This window comes from Nannobrachium achirus, assembly GCF_963921795.1.
Source record: "Nannobrachium achirus genome assembly, chromosome: 16".
Classification (NCBI taxonomy): Eukaryota; Metazoa; Chordata; class Actinopteri; order Myctophiformes; family Myctophidae; genus Nannobrachium; species Nannobrachium achirus.
In genome coordinates, this window is record NC_137823.1 from 27,220,554 (window position 1) to 27,236,098 (window position 15,545).

The 15,545-nt window shown below is 43.3% G+C and overlaps 2 protein-coding genes across 2 annotated transcripts in view; one reads left to right on the plus strand and one right to left on the minus strand.

Annotated features, from left to right (window-relative positions):
- Positions 1-397: 397 nt before the first annotated feature.
- Positions 398-10,476, minus strand: LOC308300935 (Fc receptor-like protein 5; the record flags this gene model as incomplete). Its single annotated transcript, XM_080744832.1, has 7 exons — positions 10,407-10,476; positions 8,679-8,720; positions 8,192-8,365; positions 6,997-7,095; positions 5,057-5,299; positions 4,604-4,756; positions 398-432 (listed from the first exon to the last, which is right to left on the minus strand). Exons 1-7 carry the CDS (start codon positions 10,450-10,452, stop codon positions 398-400), a joined length of 792 nt encoding a protein of 263 aa, XP_080600958.1. The 5' UTR covers positions 10,453-10,476.
- A 3,771-nt stretch (positions 10,477-14,247) lies between these two features.
- LOC308301379 (butyrophilin-like protein 2) overlaps positions 14,248-15,545 on the plus strand; it is a 45,693-nt gene continuing 44,395 nt past the window's right edge. Inside the window, exon 1 of the mRNA XM_080745347.1 lies at positions 14,248-14,289. Within this exon, the coding sequence (XP_080601473.1) occupies positions 14,253-14,289 (37 nt within the window). The 5' untranslated portion in view covers positions 14,248-14,252. The remainder of the gene's footprint in view (positions 14,290-15,545) is intronic.

Sequence of the window (15,545 nt, forward strand, 5' to 3'; positions counted from 1 at the left end):
GCCTGGCGCCCGGCTCGCCTATCCGACGTCTCCTCCAGGCGCGCACGTTTGGTTTGTGCGTTATCTGCAGCTTGGCGCTGTGCTTGCATGTCCGGCGTCTCCTCCTGGCGCGCACGTTTGGTTTGTGCGTTATTTGCTGCTTGGCGCTGTGCTTGCATGTCCGGCGTCTCCTCCTGTCGTGCACGTTTGTTGCGTGCATTATTTGCAGCTAGGCGTGCGTCTCGTGCTTCATGTGATTCACATTTCCGTACATTTTGTAGTGTGTCACGCTTGCGTTTGCGGTGGGCTCTTGTTCCTTTAGGCATGTTACCCTGAACAAAGGTGGGAAGGCGATGAGGTCTCTCCTCTGTAGCTGCTTGCATCTGATCTCTGAGATAATGCCTGTCTTATATAATGGTCAGCAGTGTGATGATGTCATACTGATGTCAGCAGCTAGAGATTCAACACATGCAAAGTACAGGAGTGATGTCAGAATGAGTCAGCAGAAGTGATGTCAGAATGCCCATATGCCCATATATGGAGATCTGCCCATATGCCCATATATGGAGATCTCTGTATCTGTGTCCACTTTATGCCCATATACGGAGATTGCGTCCATTTTATGTCACAATGAGTCAGCGACCATCTGTTTGCCTGTTTGTCTTTGAGTCAGCAGAAGTGATGTCAGAATGCCCATATGCCCATATATGGAGATCTGTATCTGTGTCCCCTTTATGCCCATATACGGAGATTGCGTCGATTGCGTCCATTGTGACCATCTGTTTGCCTGTTTGTCTTTGAGTCAGCAGAAGTGATGTCAGAATGCCCACATGCCCATATATGGAGATCTCTGTATCTGTGTCCCCTTTATGCCCATATACGGAGATTGCGTCGATTGCGTCCATTGTGACCATCTGTTTGCCTGTTTGTCTTTGAGTCAGCAGAAGTGATGTCAGAATGCCCATATGCCCATATATGGAGATCTCTGTATCTGTGTCCCCTTTATGCCCATATATGGAGATCTCTGTATCTGTATCCCCTTTATGCCCATATACGGAGATTGCGTCCATTTTATGTCACAATGAGTCAGCGACCATCTGTTTGCCTGTTTGTCTTTGAGTCAGCAGAAGTGATGTCAGAATGCCCATATGCCCATATTGCGTTGATTGCGTCCATTGTGACCATCTGTTTGCCTGTTTGTCTTTGAGTCAGCAGAAGTGATGTCAGAATGCCCATATGCCCATATATGGAGATCTCTGTATCTGTGTCCCCTTTATGTTTATGCCCATATACGGAGATTGCGTTGATTGCGTCCATTGTGACCATCTGTTTGCCTGTTTGTCTTTGAGTCAGCAGAAGTGATGTCAGAATGCCCATATGCCCATATATGGAGATCTCTGTATCTGTGTCCCCTTTATGCCCATATACGGAGATTGCGTCGATTGCGTCCATTGTATGTCAACCCCCGTGTTGTCATAGGAGTGTGGGGTCATGTGGTGTACGTGATGTCAGAGCCTTTTATGAAGTGTCAACAATCAGCTCCGCATATGGTGATTCCGAACGTTTTGCGCCGGTTTCGGAAAACCGTGCATCGGGTCGGGTCGCGGCTCGGCACTGCACTCCGCGCCGCGGCGTGGAACGCGCGTGCCGAATCTGAAGCCGGTGGGACGAACGGTTCTCGAGATACGCGGGGCACATACACGCAGACAGAGATTTGTCGCATTTATAGATAGATGATGGCGCAAGGAAGGCTGCCTTTTCTCAGTTGCCTTAATTCAACGAGTCACCCACAGCGCACCACCACATCAATTTCTGTATCAGAAAGTCTTGTAGGCTATAATATCCATGTGGTTCCACTGAGTTCAGGTCCCTTTTTTATAATCGTCAACTGGTCCGGTTTGGTTCAGATTACCACGGAATCCGCACGGTTCTGTAACAGTAAACCCCAGAGGCGTCAATTGGGTATGGCAAGCTATGGCAGCTGCCATACCTTGGCTACAGTGGGAAATAATAAAATGTACTTTTCATCATGTCTGTTGCTAAGGTATGGCAACATGACTGGTGTCTTGCACGCACGCGAGGGCGCGCGTGCAAGACACCAGTCATGTTGCCATACCTTAGCTTTTGCTGAACTGACGCCACTGGTAAACCCCGACTCTGCAGGGTCTCCAGCGAACAAGACAGCGCTGATTTGGGACAAGCGCTAGAGCTGCAGGCAGCTCGCCGTATGGCCGTGTTGCGTATAGCAGATATACAAGCTCATAGCGTGGTGAATTGCGACGAGTTGTGAGCTTGTAGCTCTGATATTTTCAACGCGCGTCACCATCGTACGACGAATAGGCTGATTTTTAACAGCACACAGCACAGAAGAAGCAGCCCGCAGCACGCTCACCCTTCGGGATTTAAACCACGCTGACAGATCATGATACAAAAATGATGATGTTGATTTAATGGTTGTAGCCTACTACTTTAACCAAATAATAATAAGAATAATAGGCTTAAATCTGATAAAATAGCCCAAAGGGAGCCACATGATAAAATAGCCTATATAAGGGAGACATTTTCCCAGCCGGTCACAGTGTCCGGTGCCGGTGGACTTTATAATTACCGGCCAATTAAACATTTTAACGGTCAATGGCACAACGTATCGCCAATATCTTTATATATACAGACAGACAGACAGACATAGAGAGAGGGGGGGGGGGGGAGAGAGAGAGAGAGAGAGAGAGAGAGAGAGAGAGATACGTCGGTTCCATCCAGCTATGGTCCATTGCTAATGTTCATGAATCATGGAGACTTGTAGAGGATTGATTGAAAAGCCATTAGACACCTGGCACCCCCTCAAGAACCACTGTGGGGCCCCGGACCACTGGTTGAAATCCACTGTCAGAAAGAAAGTAATGACGTGCTGCCGTGCATATCACCGAAAAAAAAAAAAGAAAAAAAAGGTAGGCCTATACCTCTGCCCTCATGAAAGTCAGGCAAGACTGTTATTTAGAACATAAGATGAAACCAAATGGACCCTTGTGTTCATGAGTTAGAGCTTAAAATGAATTGTCTACAATGAAACCATTGATATAAGAATCACCGTACATCTACAGACTTTTTTTTTTATTTATTTTTTAAGTCAGTGCCATCTAGGGCTGGGTTCGGTAACCGCCGTACCGCCGTATCGCGGTATACCGCGGCCTACCGCGGTGTCAGGGTCCTTACCGCGGTCAAAAAAGACAAAAAATAGGCTATTTTTATTGAGAACGAGCGAGTTTTAAAACGGGGGAGAAGCGAGGACCGCATGCGCTTCATGCCGCTCTGCTCTGGGCCGCGCACCACATGTTTGGAACAATTGGAAGCTTGGCCCGCCCCGTCACAGTCTCCGACAGAGAGTGAGACACTAGACACTGGAGCAGTGCAGTAGCCTCGTAGCCTCAGTAGCGTTAAACTTTCTCCATAATCCACACGACACAACTCACTCACACAAGTATGTTTATACATACCTCGTGGCCGTTTCTTTTTTTATTCATACGCGCGGAGCGCGAGGACTAAAACCGAAAATGAAACCAGCGCTAGTGAGTACTTTTACAGTATAGCACGTGTGCCCGTCGTTGTTCGACTACAACCTTTTCTGTCAAGTCTGGTAACTAAAACCTGTTTACTATGTTTATATCACCACTCAATCAATGCGATTTGAGACGTGAGTTTGCATAATCACAGACCGTACGGTACACAATCACTATACCCGTCTCATCAGGTTTGTTCACAAACAGCGTGCAGTACATGTCTGAAGCCCCAGTAGCCTACCAGTGGCGTCAGTTCAGAAAAAGCTAAGGTATGGCAACATGACAGACACCAGTCATGTTGCCATACCTTAGCAACAGGCACGATGAAAGTACATTTTATTATTTCCCCCTGTAGCCTAGGTATGGCAGGTGCCATAGCTTGCCATACCCAATTGACGCCTCTGTAGCCTACGTTACTATAGTAACCCGACACTGCAAAGATCTACAAGCTCAGAACGCGTTGCGAACGCGACGCGTTGTGAGCTTGTAGATCTGCTACTTTCAAAAGCCAGACCCACTGTGCTGTACGGGGAACTCGAGCAGTCGGGCTTATAGGACCGTGGAGAGACGAATTTTGGGCAGATGATAGGAATATTTTGTCTTATCGCCGAACCTTAATTAATAGATACGGGGGTGCGGTAATTACCGCAATACCGGCGGTAAATGGGAGGACGGTAACCGCGATAACAAAATGTTGATACCGAGCCACCCCTAGTGCCATCCTTTTTTTTTTTTTACATGACGTGTCACGCGTACCTTAGCTGAACCATCGTGGAAATTTACATGACGTGTCACGCGTACCTTAGTGGAAATTTACATGACGTGTCACGTGTACCTTAGCTGAACCATCGTGGAAAGACGCGATGCGTCCAGACGCTTTGATGCAGGGCAATCGTGTGCCCCGGAGTGCCACTGGAGCAGAACTAATGCATGCACACACGCATGCATATCTAAACAAAAACCATGCTGCACAAGATGCGTCTCAACGTTCAGAAGGCACTAAAGGAGCCCCATAGCGTGCGTGCGTGCGTGCGTGCGTGCGTGCGTGCGTGTGTGTACATCCATACCTCTGTATTTCCTCCACAGAAACAGAAACAGAGCCAGGATCAGCAGAAGGATGAGGACACAGACCCCAGACACCACCAGAGCAGAGACATGTGGAGGCTCAGAGGAAGAGGGAGGGCCTGGTTGGTTGATGTTGTCGGTGTAGGTTGAACGACCTGAAGGTTTCATTAAAACACACATTTATACAGCTGTGAATCATTTTCAATGTCAATCATTTAAATTAGCATATATGTGTGTATATATATATATATGTGTGTGTGTGTGTGTGTGTGTGTGTGTGTGTGTGTGTGTGTGTGTGTGTGTGTGTGTGTGTGTGTGTGTGTGTGTGTGTGTGTGTGTGTGTGTGTGTGTGTGTGTGTGTGTGTGTGTGTACTGGAGTTAGTTGAATACTTTGTCCATTGCTGCCTTCAACTCTGTTTATTAACTATTTATTCATCATTATTATACAGACTCACGTGTCTCCATCCAGATCTCTGGAGAATCTCCCAGGCCAGGGATGTTACACTCGTAGAATCCTTCATCAAACTTGTTGACATGGAGGATGGTCATCTGTCCTGTAGGCTCTGACCTGAAGAAGGATCCATCTTTATAGAAGTCAGCTGGACGGTCAGAGGTCTGGTCTTTGTACAGGCAGCGCAGTGTGACATCACTTCCCTCTGGAACAGGAAGTACAGGACTCTCTAGGATCACATCTCCATCTAGAAGCAACATGTTGACTTATGAACATCTATAGAACCAACATAGATTATATTCACACAGACTGACACAGTAGGCTTACAGCAGGTGATCTGAGCCTTTGATTAGACATCAGTCTGTTATAGAGCTGATCAGATATCAAGAAATAACACACGGCTGATTGCAGTGATTGACCAAACATTCAACCAAGCGGTGTAATAAATATTTATAATATCACCACACTGCTGTCATTCAGTGGAACAACAATCATAACTAGAAATACTGTTCCTACGAAACAGTGTGGGCTCGCTGCTCCCTCATTGGCTAAAGTGATGTCACCAAGAACGCTGATCCTCATTGGCTAAGGGCCCTGCATTTGTACTGTCTGTAATTTTTTTGAGGAGAACTTGACTGACATAAATAATGAGGTATTTGTACTGTCGAGCAGAACTTGACTGATAGATTATGTCATTTTTTACATACACACCTGAGGGTGGTGATAAGAGGGTGATCATTTATGTTTCAAATTCTAAATACTAGAAGCTGGGCCGCCCTTTGGGCGGCCCAGCGTCTAGTCGGCGACCTGGCCAACTCGGGAACGATGTAAATAGGGAATGAATGTCCCGCCCTTTAATGCAAACCCCATTATACCTGTTGTCATAGGACCCGTTTTGACCATCTGTTTGCCTGTGTCCATTTATGCCCATATATGGAGATATCTGTTATCTGTCTGTCTGTCAGTGTCCATTTTATGTCCATATATGGAGATCACTGCAGATATAGTTCTGGGTCCATTTTATGCCCATATATGCCCATATATGGAGATATCTGTCTATTTGCGTCCATTTCATGCCCATATATGGAGATCTCTGTATCTGTCTGTCTGTGTCCCTTTATGCCCGTATATGGAGATCTTTGTGATTCTGCGTAAATTTTATTTCTGGGTCCATTTTATGCCCATATATGCCCATATATGGAGATATCTGTCTATTTGCGTCCATTTCATGCCCATATATGGAGATCTCTGTATCTGTCTGTCTGTGTCCCTTTATGCCCGTATATGGAGATCTTTGTGATTCTGCGTACATTTTATGCCCATATATGCCATTTGCGTCCATTTTATGCCCATTTATGGAGATTTCTGTATCCGTCTGTCTGTGTCCCTTTATGCCCGTATATGGAGATCTTTGTGATTCTGCGTCCATTTTATGCCCATATATGCTATATATGGAGATATTCAGAGATATTCAGAGATTTTTTTTTATGTGGCGTACGTGATGTCAGAGCCTTTTATGAGTGATGTCACAATGAATCAGCGCTTGCGCCGATTTCCTCCGGAACAGCCTGATGTCAACAATCAACCCCGCATAAGGAGATTCCGAACGTTTCGCGCCGGTTCGGGAAAACCGCACGTCGGGTCGGGTCGAGACCCGGCACTGCACTCCGTGCCGCGGCGGGGAACGCGCGTGCCGAATCTGAAGCCGGTGGGACGAACGGTTCTCGAGATACGCGGATTACAGACACACACACAGACAGACAGACAGACAGACACACACGCAGAGACTTCTCGCATTTATAGATAGATAATTCTGATTATCCTTGTCAGGTGAAAAACACAATAGTGCTAGACATGGACATGTGTTTAACATGTGTAATGACGTCTACACATATGGTGTATAGATTATAAGGATATACTGTAATGTTATGATATTGATTGTACCAGAGATGGTAATGTTGATGGATGTGCTGACTTCTGATCCAGACTGACACCAGTACACTCCACTGTCATGAGGAAACGGGGTTACTTTACAGGATTCTCCTACACACAATGACAAGGAAAAGACCAGAGATCAGTTATAAATGGTGCATTTATATACATTAGTACTTTGTATTCAAAGTGCTTTAGATACATATTGCATTACGTTCACCCATTCACACACACACACACATTCATTACATTCACCCATTCACACACACATTCATACAGTGATGTCAGAGTAAACCATGCTTGGCACCAACCTGCTCATCAGGAGCAGTTAGGGGTTCAGACAGAGTCTTGATAATTAACACCAACCTGCTCATCAGGAGCAGTTAGGGGTTCAGAGTCTTGATAATTAACACCAACCTGCTCATCAGGAGCAGTTAGGGGTTCAGAGTCTTGATAATTAACACCAACCTGCTCATCAGGAGCAGTTAGGGGTTCAGAGTCTTGATAATTAACACCAACCTGCTCATCAGAGCAGTTAGGGGTTCAGAGTCTTGATAATTAACACCAACCTGCTCATCAGAGCAGTTAGGGGTTCAGAGTCTTGATAATTAACACCAACCTGCTCATCAGGAGCAGTTAGGGGTTCAGAGTCTTGATAATTAACACCAACCTGCTCATCAGAGCAGTTAGGGGTTCAGAGTCTTGATAATTAACACCAACCTGCTCATCAAAGCAGTTAGGGGTTCAGAGTCTTGATAATTAACACCAACCTGCTCATCAGAGCAGTTAGGGGTTCAGAGTCTTGATAATTAACACCAACCTGCTCATCAGGAGCAGTTAGGGGTTCAGAGTCTTGATAATTAACACCAACCTGCTCATCAGAGCAGTTAGGGGTTCAGAGTCTTGATAATTAACACCAACCTGCTCATCAGAGCAGTTAGGGGTTCAGAGTCTTGATAATTAACACCAACCTGCTCATCAGGAGCAGTTAGGGGTTCAGAGTCTTGATCAAGGACTCTTCAACACTAACTCTGGGGGAGCCCGGGATCCAACTGGGGACCCTGTGGTACTCCATCTGGCCGCTCTACCGGCCACTCTACCCCTCGCCCCCTCCATCCATCCATCCATCCATCCATTCATCCATTCCTCTGTCTCTCTCTCTCTCCCTCCCTCTCCCTCTCCCTCTCCCTCTCTCTCTATACATTACCTTTGACGTTTCCGAAGCCGATTCCAAGTTTGCCACCACAGGTTCCAGTCTCCCCATCACTGCTCTGTCTTCTCACAGACCATCCCACCATAGAGTGTCCTTCTTCCTCACAGGTCAGGAAGATGGACTCCTCTTCAAAGAACTGGGATCTTTCAGGAGAGACTCTGATAGACACTGGAAGACATGGAGAAATAACAAAGAATACATGGATGAGAGGGAGAAATACAAGCAGACATGATGTGTTGTGACCATATGAGCTGCTACTGTATGTGTCACTGTAAATACTATTAACATGTGATGAAAAAACAACTGCAACGGCTTGTCTACTAACTAATGGCATAAATGTAATTAAAGTGTATTATTTAGAAGATGGCCTCTACTAACTAATAACATCAATGTAATTAAAGTGTATTATTGATGGTTGGAACACTTCTCTAAACAATCAGCGGTTTGTCACTACATTACCCATAATGCAATGCAGTCTCACCTTCTGGTTGAACAGGTCCACAGCAGAGGATGAGATACACCACTGTAGAGAGAGAGAGAGAGAGAGAGAGAGAGAGAGAGAGAGAGATTTGATTTTAAATGTAATAAGCACTGCCAGGTGATACACAAGATTACAGGACTCAACTTCATGCCTTAATTAAAAGGAAATGACAAAACCAACCAAAGAGAAACTGACTCCAAAACCAGAGAAAATAAGTTCATCCTCTTCCCTCACTGCACATAATACTCCCTCCCCCTATTGCTCACTTTTCACAGAAAGCCTCAAGATTGTCCACCATATGGTAATAAGAATGTTCATCCAGGAACACAGTTAATAGACTAATGTCATGTTGCTTATGTTTTTCCTTGTCTTGTTTTTATTATTAGTATTTGCACATTGTATTATATACTGTAAGTCAATGTTTTATTTCTATGTTCAATATGTTCTTATATCCCCAAAATGACTTTTTTCTATTGGTTACTCACGCTATGGATGAATATATGATTTTCTTTGTATTTTTTCATTCCTAAGACAAAAGAATTTACCCCCTCCGGAATCAATGGGGGCACATTTATTGTGGCAAATGCCAGCCTCTCAGGGTGAGGTGCCACTCAAGGCAGGACCGCCAGGGGAGTGTGGGGCACACAGTTCAAGACCTCCCATATAAACAATATTATATCTGGAGCGTTCTTGGCGCTTCATCAGCAGCCACCATGTCCTCATCAGGACAGACAACACCATGTTCTACATCAACAGCAGGTGGACTCAGGTCCCCACGGCTGCATGCTCTGGCACAGAGACTGACACTATGGTGTAAAGACCGCCTGGCCTCCATCAGAGCAACCCATGTTCCAGGAATCCTGAACAGAGGAGTGGAACTGCTCTCGAGGGGTGGTAGGCCCAGGTACATGGACTGTACCCTACAACTGTGGGACAGGTTCTGGCTGCCCCAGGTGGACCTGTTTGCGTCAGAAGAGAATGCCAAACGGCCTCCCATGGGTTGCCAGGTTCATGAAGGGGACCAGGCGTCTGCTACCAGTCTCAAAACTCACGTAATCTATAGTTGCCACTCTGAGAAATCAGTCTATGAATTAAGTGAAGAAAGTTGTAAACCAGTATTGTCCCAAAGTGTAGTTCCTCTATATTTAAGGGAACCCTTACCTTGAATGGTACAGTAAAGGGGGGATGAAGACATGTAGAGTTGTATTTGTGTATTTTAGAATTAGTTTGGAAGTGATTACTAAAAGGTTAATCAAATAAACAGCAGGCATTTAAATACATGTATGTGAGTTGCACCAGTGCCTCCTTCTTACCTCTATAGAATACCAGGCCTGTGACTTTGTGTTTAAACAACTGATAGAATTCCATTCCAAATTTCAAGCCACATTTTTGCTAAACCAACTATCCTAGGGCATAGCATAATAGAGTACAACGGTGCAAAACTAGTTTATTATCTTACATTTCAGGTTTTGATTGCTAAAAACATCAATAGCTCAAAACAATGAATATTTGTGCAGAACATCAATAGCTCAAAACAATGAATATTTGTGCAGAATACATGATAAATTCCAAACCTAAATTGTGCTTTTCTGTATAAAGTCCTTCCACAGAGAACACATTATTGTAATAATAATAATGTCCTTGTTTGTTAACAATATACTGATCTCTGTCTCATTTAATGAACTGATTGTCAAATCAAATAAAGTAAGATTGAATTTATATACTCACACGATACTAGGTAGGTTGGTGCAAATGTCATCATGGAGAACTGCATGAAACTGACAGACTGACAGACTGAAGAGTGGGGACCCTTCTGCTCTTTGTGGCTGAAACACCCATTTCCTGCATGCATGATATGACGCTCAGACAGAGACACTCACACACGCACGCGCACGCGCAGACAGACAGACAGACAGACAGACAGACACACACACACACACACACACACACACACAGCCTCCCTGCTATACAGTAGTATGTGGTTACTGTATCAGTATACAAGGTCTGAAGCATTAGACTGTTAACAGAAAGTTTAGTACATAATACTGTATAATATTTACAATTAAATTATATTATCACATTTTCACAACTCTTGAAAAAGCTCACCAAAATGGCCAGCGAGAGCTATAGGATATCTTGCAGTGGTGATGTTACCCAGAGCTGGATCCCCCAACGGGCCTGTGGGGTCCAGGGGTCAAAGGTAAGGAGGGTCCTCTATAAAATTGGGCCGACTCATAGCCACTGTTCCAGAGCCTGAACCTGAACTCTTTAGGCTAATAATCTTTCTACTATTTCTGGGGGCGGCCGTAGCTGAGTGGTTAGGGAGGGGTCGTTTTTTATTAAGGGGTGTTACTGGAGAAAATGTAAAGCCCTGATATGTGATATGTAAAGCCCCAATCTGAGTTACCAGAGGTAATTTCTTCCGCCACTAGGGGGCGAAAACCTAGTAAAGCCCTGATATAAAATGCCATGACCCTCCCTCTCAACTGGGGGAAAAATCACTGACCCTCCCCAAGCATATAAAAAAGAAAAAAAGATTGACCCTCCCCTACAACATGACATTTACCACAGTAAAATTATACCTAAAACCTAAACTTATAGTTATTCCTAACCAGTGCATTCCCACCCAGAAGCAAGTTGTGGGTGGGCACTGCAATTATTATTATTATTTTTTTAATCTTTTTTCCCTGGGTTTTACTGTAAATTATTAGGATTTAAAATTACTAGGGTTAAAATCGGGTGCGGGCGGCAGCAGCAATGAACAATAATGAATAGGCTATATAATGCATTGAGATCCCAGCTGCACTTCATCCCAAAAACACATTTCCAAATATAAACTAACACACCCTCCAAACTAAAGTAACACACAGTGAGTAGCCTACTGCTGCATGCCTGGTAAACCAGACCGAAAAACAACACCCCCTGGCGGTAGTGGTGTTGTAGTACGGTCTGGTACCGCTTGGTTTAGATTCTTTTCCCCCAAACAGCTTCACTGTTTGGCCAATCAGGGTTGTATGCTTGGGGCACGTGGTTTGGCGTCTGGTGGATTCCCAAGGCTGGTCCTTATATATATCTATAATATCTACCACAGATAAAAGTATCTGTGGCAAATATCTGTGGTAGATATTTTTTTATCTGTATCTACCATCCACTTTGAATGGAAAAATATCTAGAGAAAGAGATTTTTTTTATCTGTTATCTGGCCCAGTGGGAATGGGCCTTAAAAAATAAAATGTATTTCATTAAAGGAGTAGTTCACTCTCAAAAGTATCGATATTTTCAAGCTCAAGCCCCGCTGCGTGTTGTTGTGAGCCATGTATTTTAAGGGACACATTATGTTTACTTTGAACTAATTTAGCTAGTGTTGTAATCGCAAGTTGAAATATGTCACTATTTGGGAGCAATGTTCGCCTTGTTTGTAATGCTCCATACTGTGCTTTTTGAAAATAACTAGCCCTTACACTGAATACTGGAATAGTGTTTTAATTAATAACGTACTTTAAAATGTGTTATTATTGTGTGTGTGTGGGGGGCTGGCATTTTGGCTGGCATTTTGGCTGGCATTTCGCCTACCAAATTTTAATTCCTGGCTACGCCCCTGCTTCAAACCTTTATTGAACAAGTAAACTAACATCCCCAAAAGTAACTTTTAATAATAAATAACAGTACTGCATTCATTATTATTGTCTTTAATAATAATTAACAGTATTGCATTAATTCTTATTGCCGAAAATTCCTCTTCAATATTCAACACTGGAAAATAGAATTACAAAAAAGAAAACGTTTAATAAATATTAGCGGAGATATTATGTGTGACGTCAGTCACAAGCGCCGGAAGCGAGAAGAAAAGGCAGAGAGGAGCGCGTGGATCTTTCAAGGCGTGGGTGGCAGCAGCGTGAAATTGGCGAATATAAGACTTCCGGTGTAAGCGCGGGCGAATATAATGCCTTCAAAATAAGATGTCAGCAATTAAAGTTTTTAAGAGCATACATTTCATTTTAAAGGATACATTTACAATGTATGTATTTTAAAATTGCTTATACTGGTGTACTTCAAAGTGCCCTAACATGTTTTTACCGATTTAAATTGGCTATTGATCCCCAGTAAATGGGTAGACTAATTGGCAAATCTTCCAGTTACTTTGCAGATGTTAAAATATGGCAATAGGCCTACACACTGTCAAACTTTAGCCCTATTTTATACGTGGGCTATTTGAGAATAGCCAATCTACAAGCTCACATTGGTTGTGAGCTTGTAGATCTGCTATTTTCAAAACATTTTGTACTCTTACTTTTGGTACTTTAAGTACATTTTAATGCCAAATCTTTCATACTTTTACTAAATTTCATTTTGAATTCCAGACTTTTACTTGTAATGCATTTGTTTCTATATTGCAGTATTGATACTTTTACTTAAGTAAACGTGTGAGTACTTTTTCCACCACTGCCTTCTGCTGTTATCAGATGAGTTTCTGATTCTTTTTTGTACTTTATCTGGATATCATGTTAATTTGTGTGTTTGTTAGACCTATTGTTTTTGTAATATTTGTCCATTGTTGTAATAATGCTGCCTCTAGGCCAGGTTGTTATGGAAAATGTATGTTATAGGCCTATTTAAGCAAATAAAGAATGATAAAACAACAACAAAATATGTTCCAGATAGTAATAGTAGATTGTGCAGGTGAGATACAATACCAATAATACATTAAAAGCTGGATAGCAGGCAGGACTTCGTGTCAGCACTTTTGACCCATGTATGCGTTCAGTCGACCTCCTCTTCCACACCACACTCTCCGCTAAGCGGGAGAGGCGGCATTGCAACTGCTACAGGCCGTCCAGTGCAGCCAGGCGCTCAAAAATGCCTCAAAAGTCAAAAGGCGCCATTTTCGGACTTTAGTGGGCGCTGGAGAGCAGGCGGCTCTTCGTGTCGGCACTTTGGACACACGCACCGACGCACGCGTTCGGGGAGATCTCCTCTGCCACACCTCACTCTCCGCTAAAAGCACCCCAAAAAGCATTCATTTCAGTTCATCCTTTTTGCTCAGCCTTCCACAGCAATATTTTATGTTGTTCTTGTGGCCCCGTGGAAAAAAACAACCCCCGCCCACCATCTCAGGGATGAGCAGGGTGGGCACATTAAGCGAGTGGCTCTCAACCTTTTCAGGCTGCCTAAATAATCTAGCCTGATAAATCAGTCCGCACATTACCACCCCCTGTTGGTGGGGTGAAACGTAGTGAAGAGTCTGACGCTTGCATATTTTGCCATTTATATAGTCTATATTTTTATGTTATTAAAACTTTTTTATTTTACCCAAAAACATAATTATCATTGTGCATGTTCGTTTAAATGCTTAATCTATGTTTTGAATGTGCATATCATGAGAAAATTCATAGTTTTTCATCATTTTTCAATTGGCTGAGGGGTACTCTTATTCTGAAGAGATTGCCTTATATTCTCCAGCTTATATTCGCCAGTTTCACAATTCACATAGACAACATGGCGGGTCGCTCTGTCTCTCATTGTTTCTTCCAAGTCACTCGGACTCTGAAGTCATGGATGGTGATTTATCTCTACATGTCATGGAGCGACTGTTACACTGCTTCTGTTACAGGTTGGTGAAGTTTAACTTTTAACATTGTTGTTAAAGGAGCTAGCAATAGCAATAGTCAAGATTTGGATTTTTTCTTTTTCTTTTTTTTTTCCTTTTTTTTTCTAACACCAATGTAACGTTTAGTGGGCAGCTCGCTCCCTACTGGGACGCGAACCCCTAGCCTGACACTTCAGTCCGCACATCACCCCCCCCTGCTGGTGGGTGGTTAGTGTGGTGTTGAGATGTCGGACGCTAGCAGTCAGGCAAGCGAACCCCGGCCCTCCACTCAGCAGATGAGGAAGCAAGCAACCCGCAACGCCAAGAAGGCTAGCGACTTGCGGCCTCAGCTCTTGCAGGGTCTTTACCAGTGTTGCCGTGGTCTTGGGTCGCGCGCCCCCGGCGACCCATATCTTTTTTCAGCCGGGGTTTGTTTTAACAAAGAAACGAGCCTATATGCATATCAATAGACCTGTATAGTAGGTGTTGAGCGACTTTGCGACCCCCCAAACATTGAATCACCACTGCACCACTGGTCTTTACCATATAAATGTTTATTCAAACATTGACATACAATTAACAAGACAATACGAAACAGACAATACAGTACAGAAAGAAAGAAAAAGCTTCTTATAAAACAATACGTAAAATATGGTTAATTCTGCTTGAGCGGTCCATATTCTGACATCCGTGAGCCTTCAGTGAACACTTTATTTTCGAAATCTGGGCGTTAGTTTTGATTTGATAATTATTATTATTATTTATTGTCAATGGAACATGCAATATTTTACCATATTGTCTGCATTATATTTTGTCATGATAACGTTTTTAGTGAGAAATGTGTATTTTAACGCCACAATCCCGTTAAGTAGTATGTATTCTCTTTTCTTACTTTTTTTTGTTCACTTTTTTTCACTTGAATCTGGCTATAACTGTGTTGATTCACACCACGGTACAGGCTGCTTAGCTCAATTGGTTAGTGACTTGCCTGCTAATCTGCCGACCCGGGTTTGAATCCCATCTAACTTTCACCTCAACTTTTATTTTATTTTTATTATGTCAGTCCAAACCATTATTTATGATGCAACAAATCGTACTTTAGTGTTAGTTTACGGTTGGTCATAATTATAGGTTAGGCTTAAGGCTTAATAACTTTTATTCTCAATTTACCATATTGTTAAATGGTGCATTTATCTACTATAAGTGAGTTTGCCTTGTAGATCAGCTATTTTTGGCAAATAGATTTGGTAGAGAGTGAAAAAAGTATCAATTACGTATAT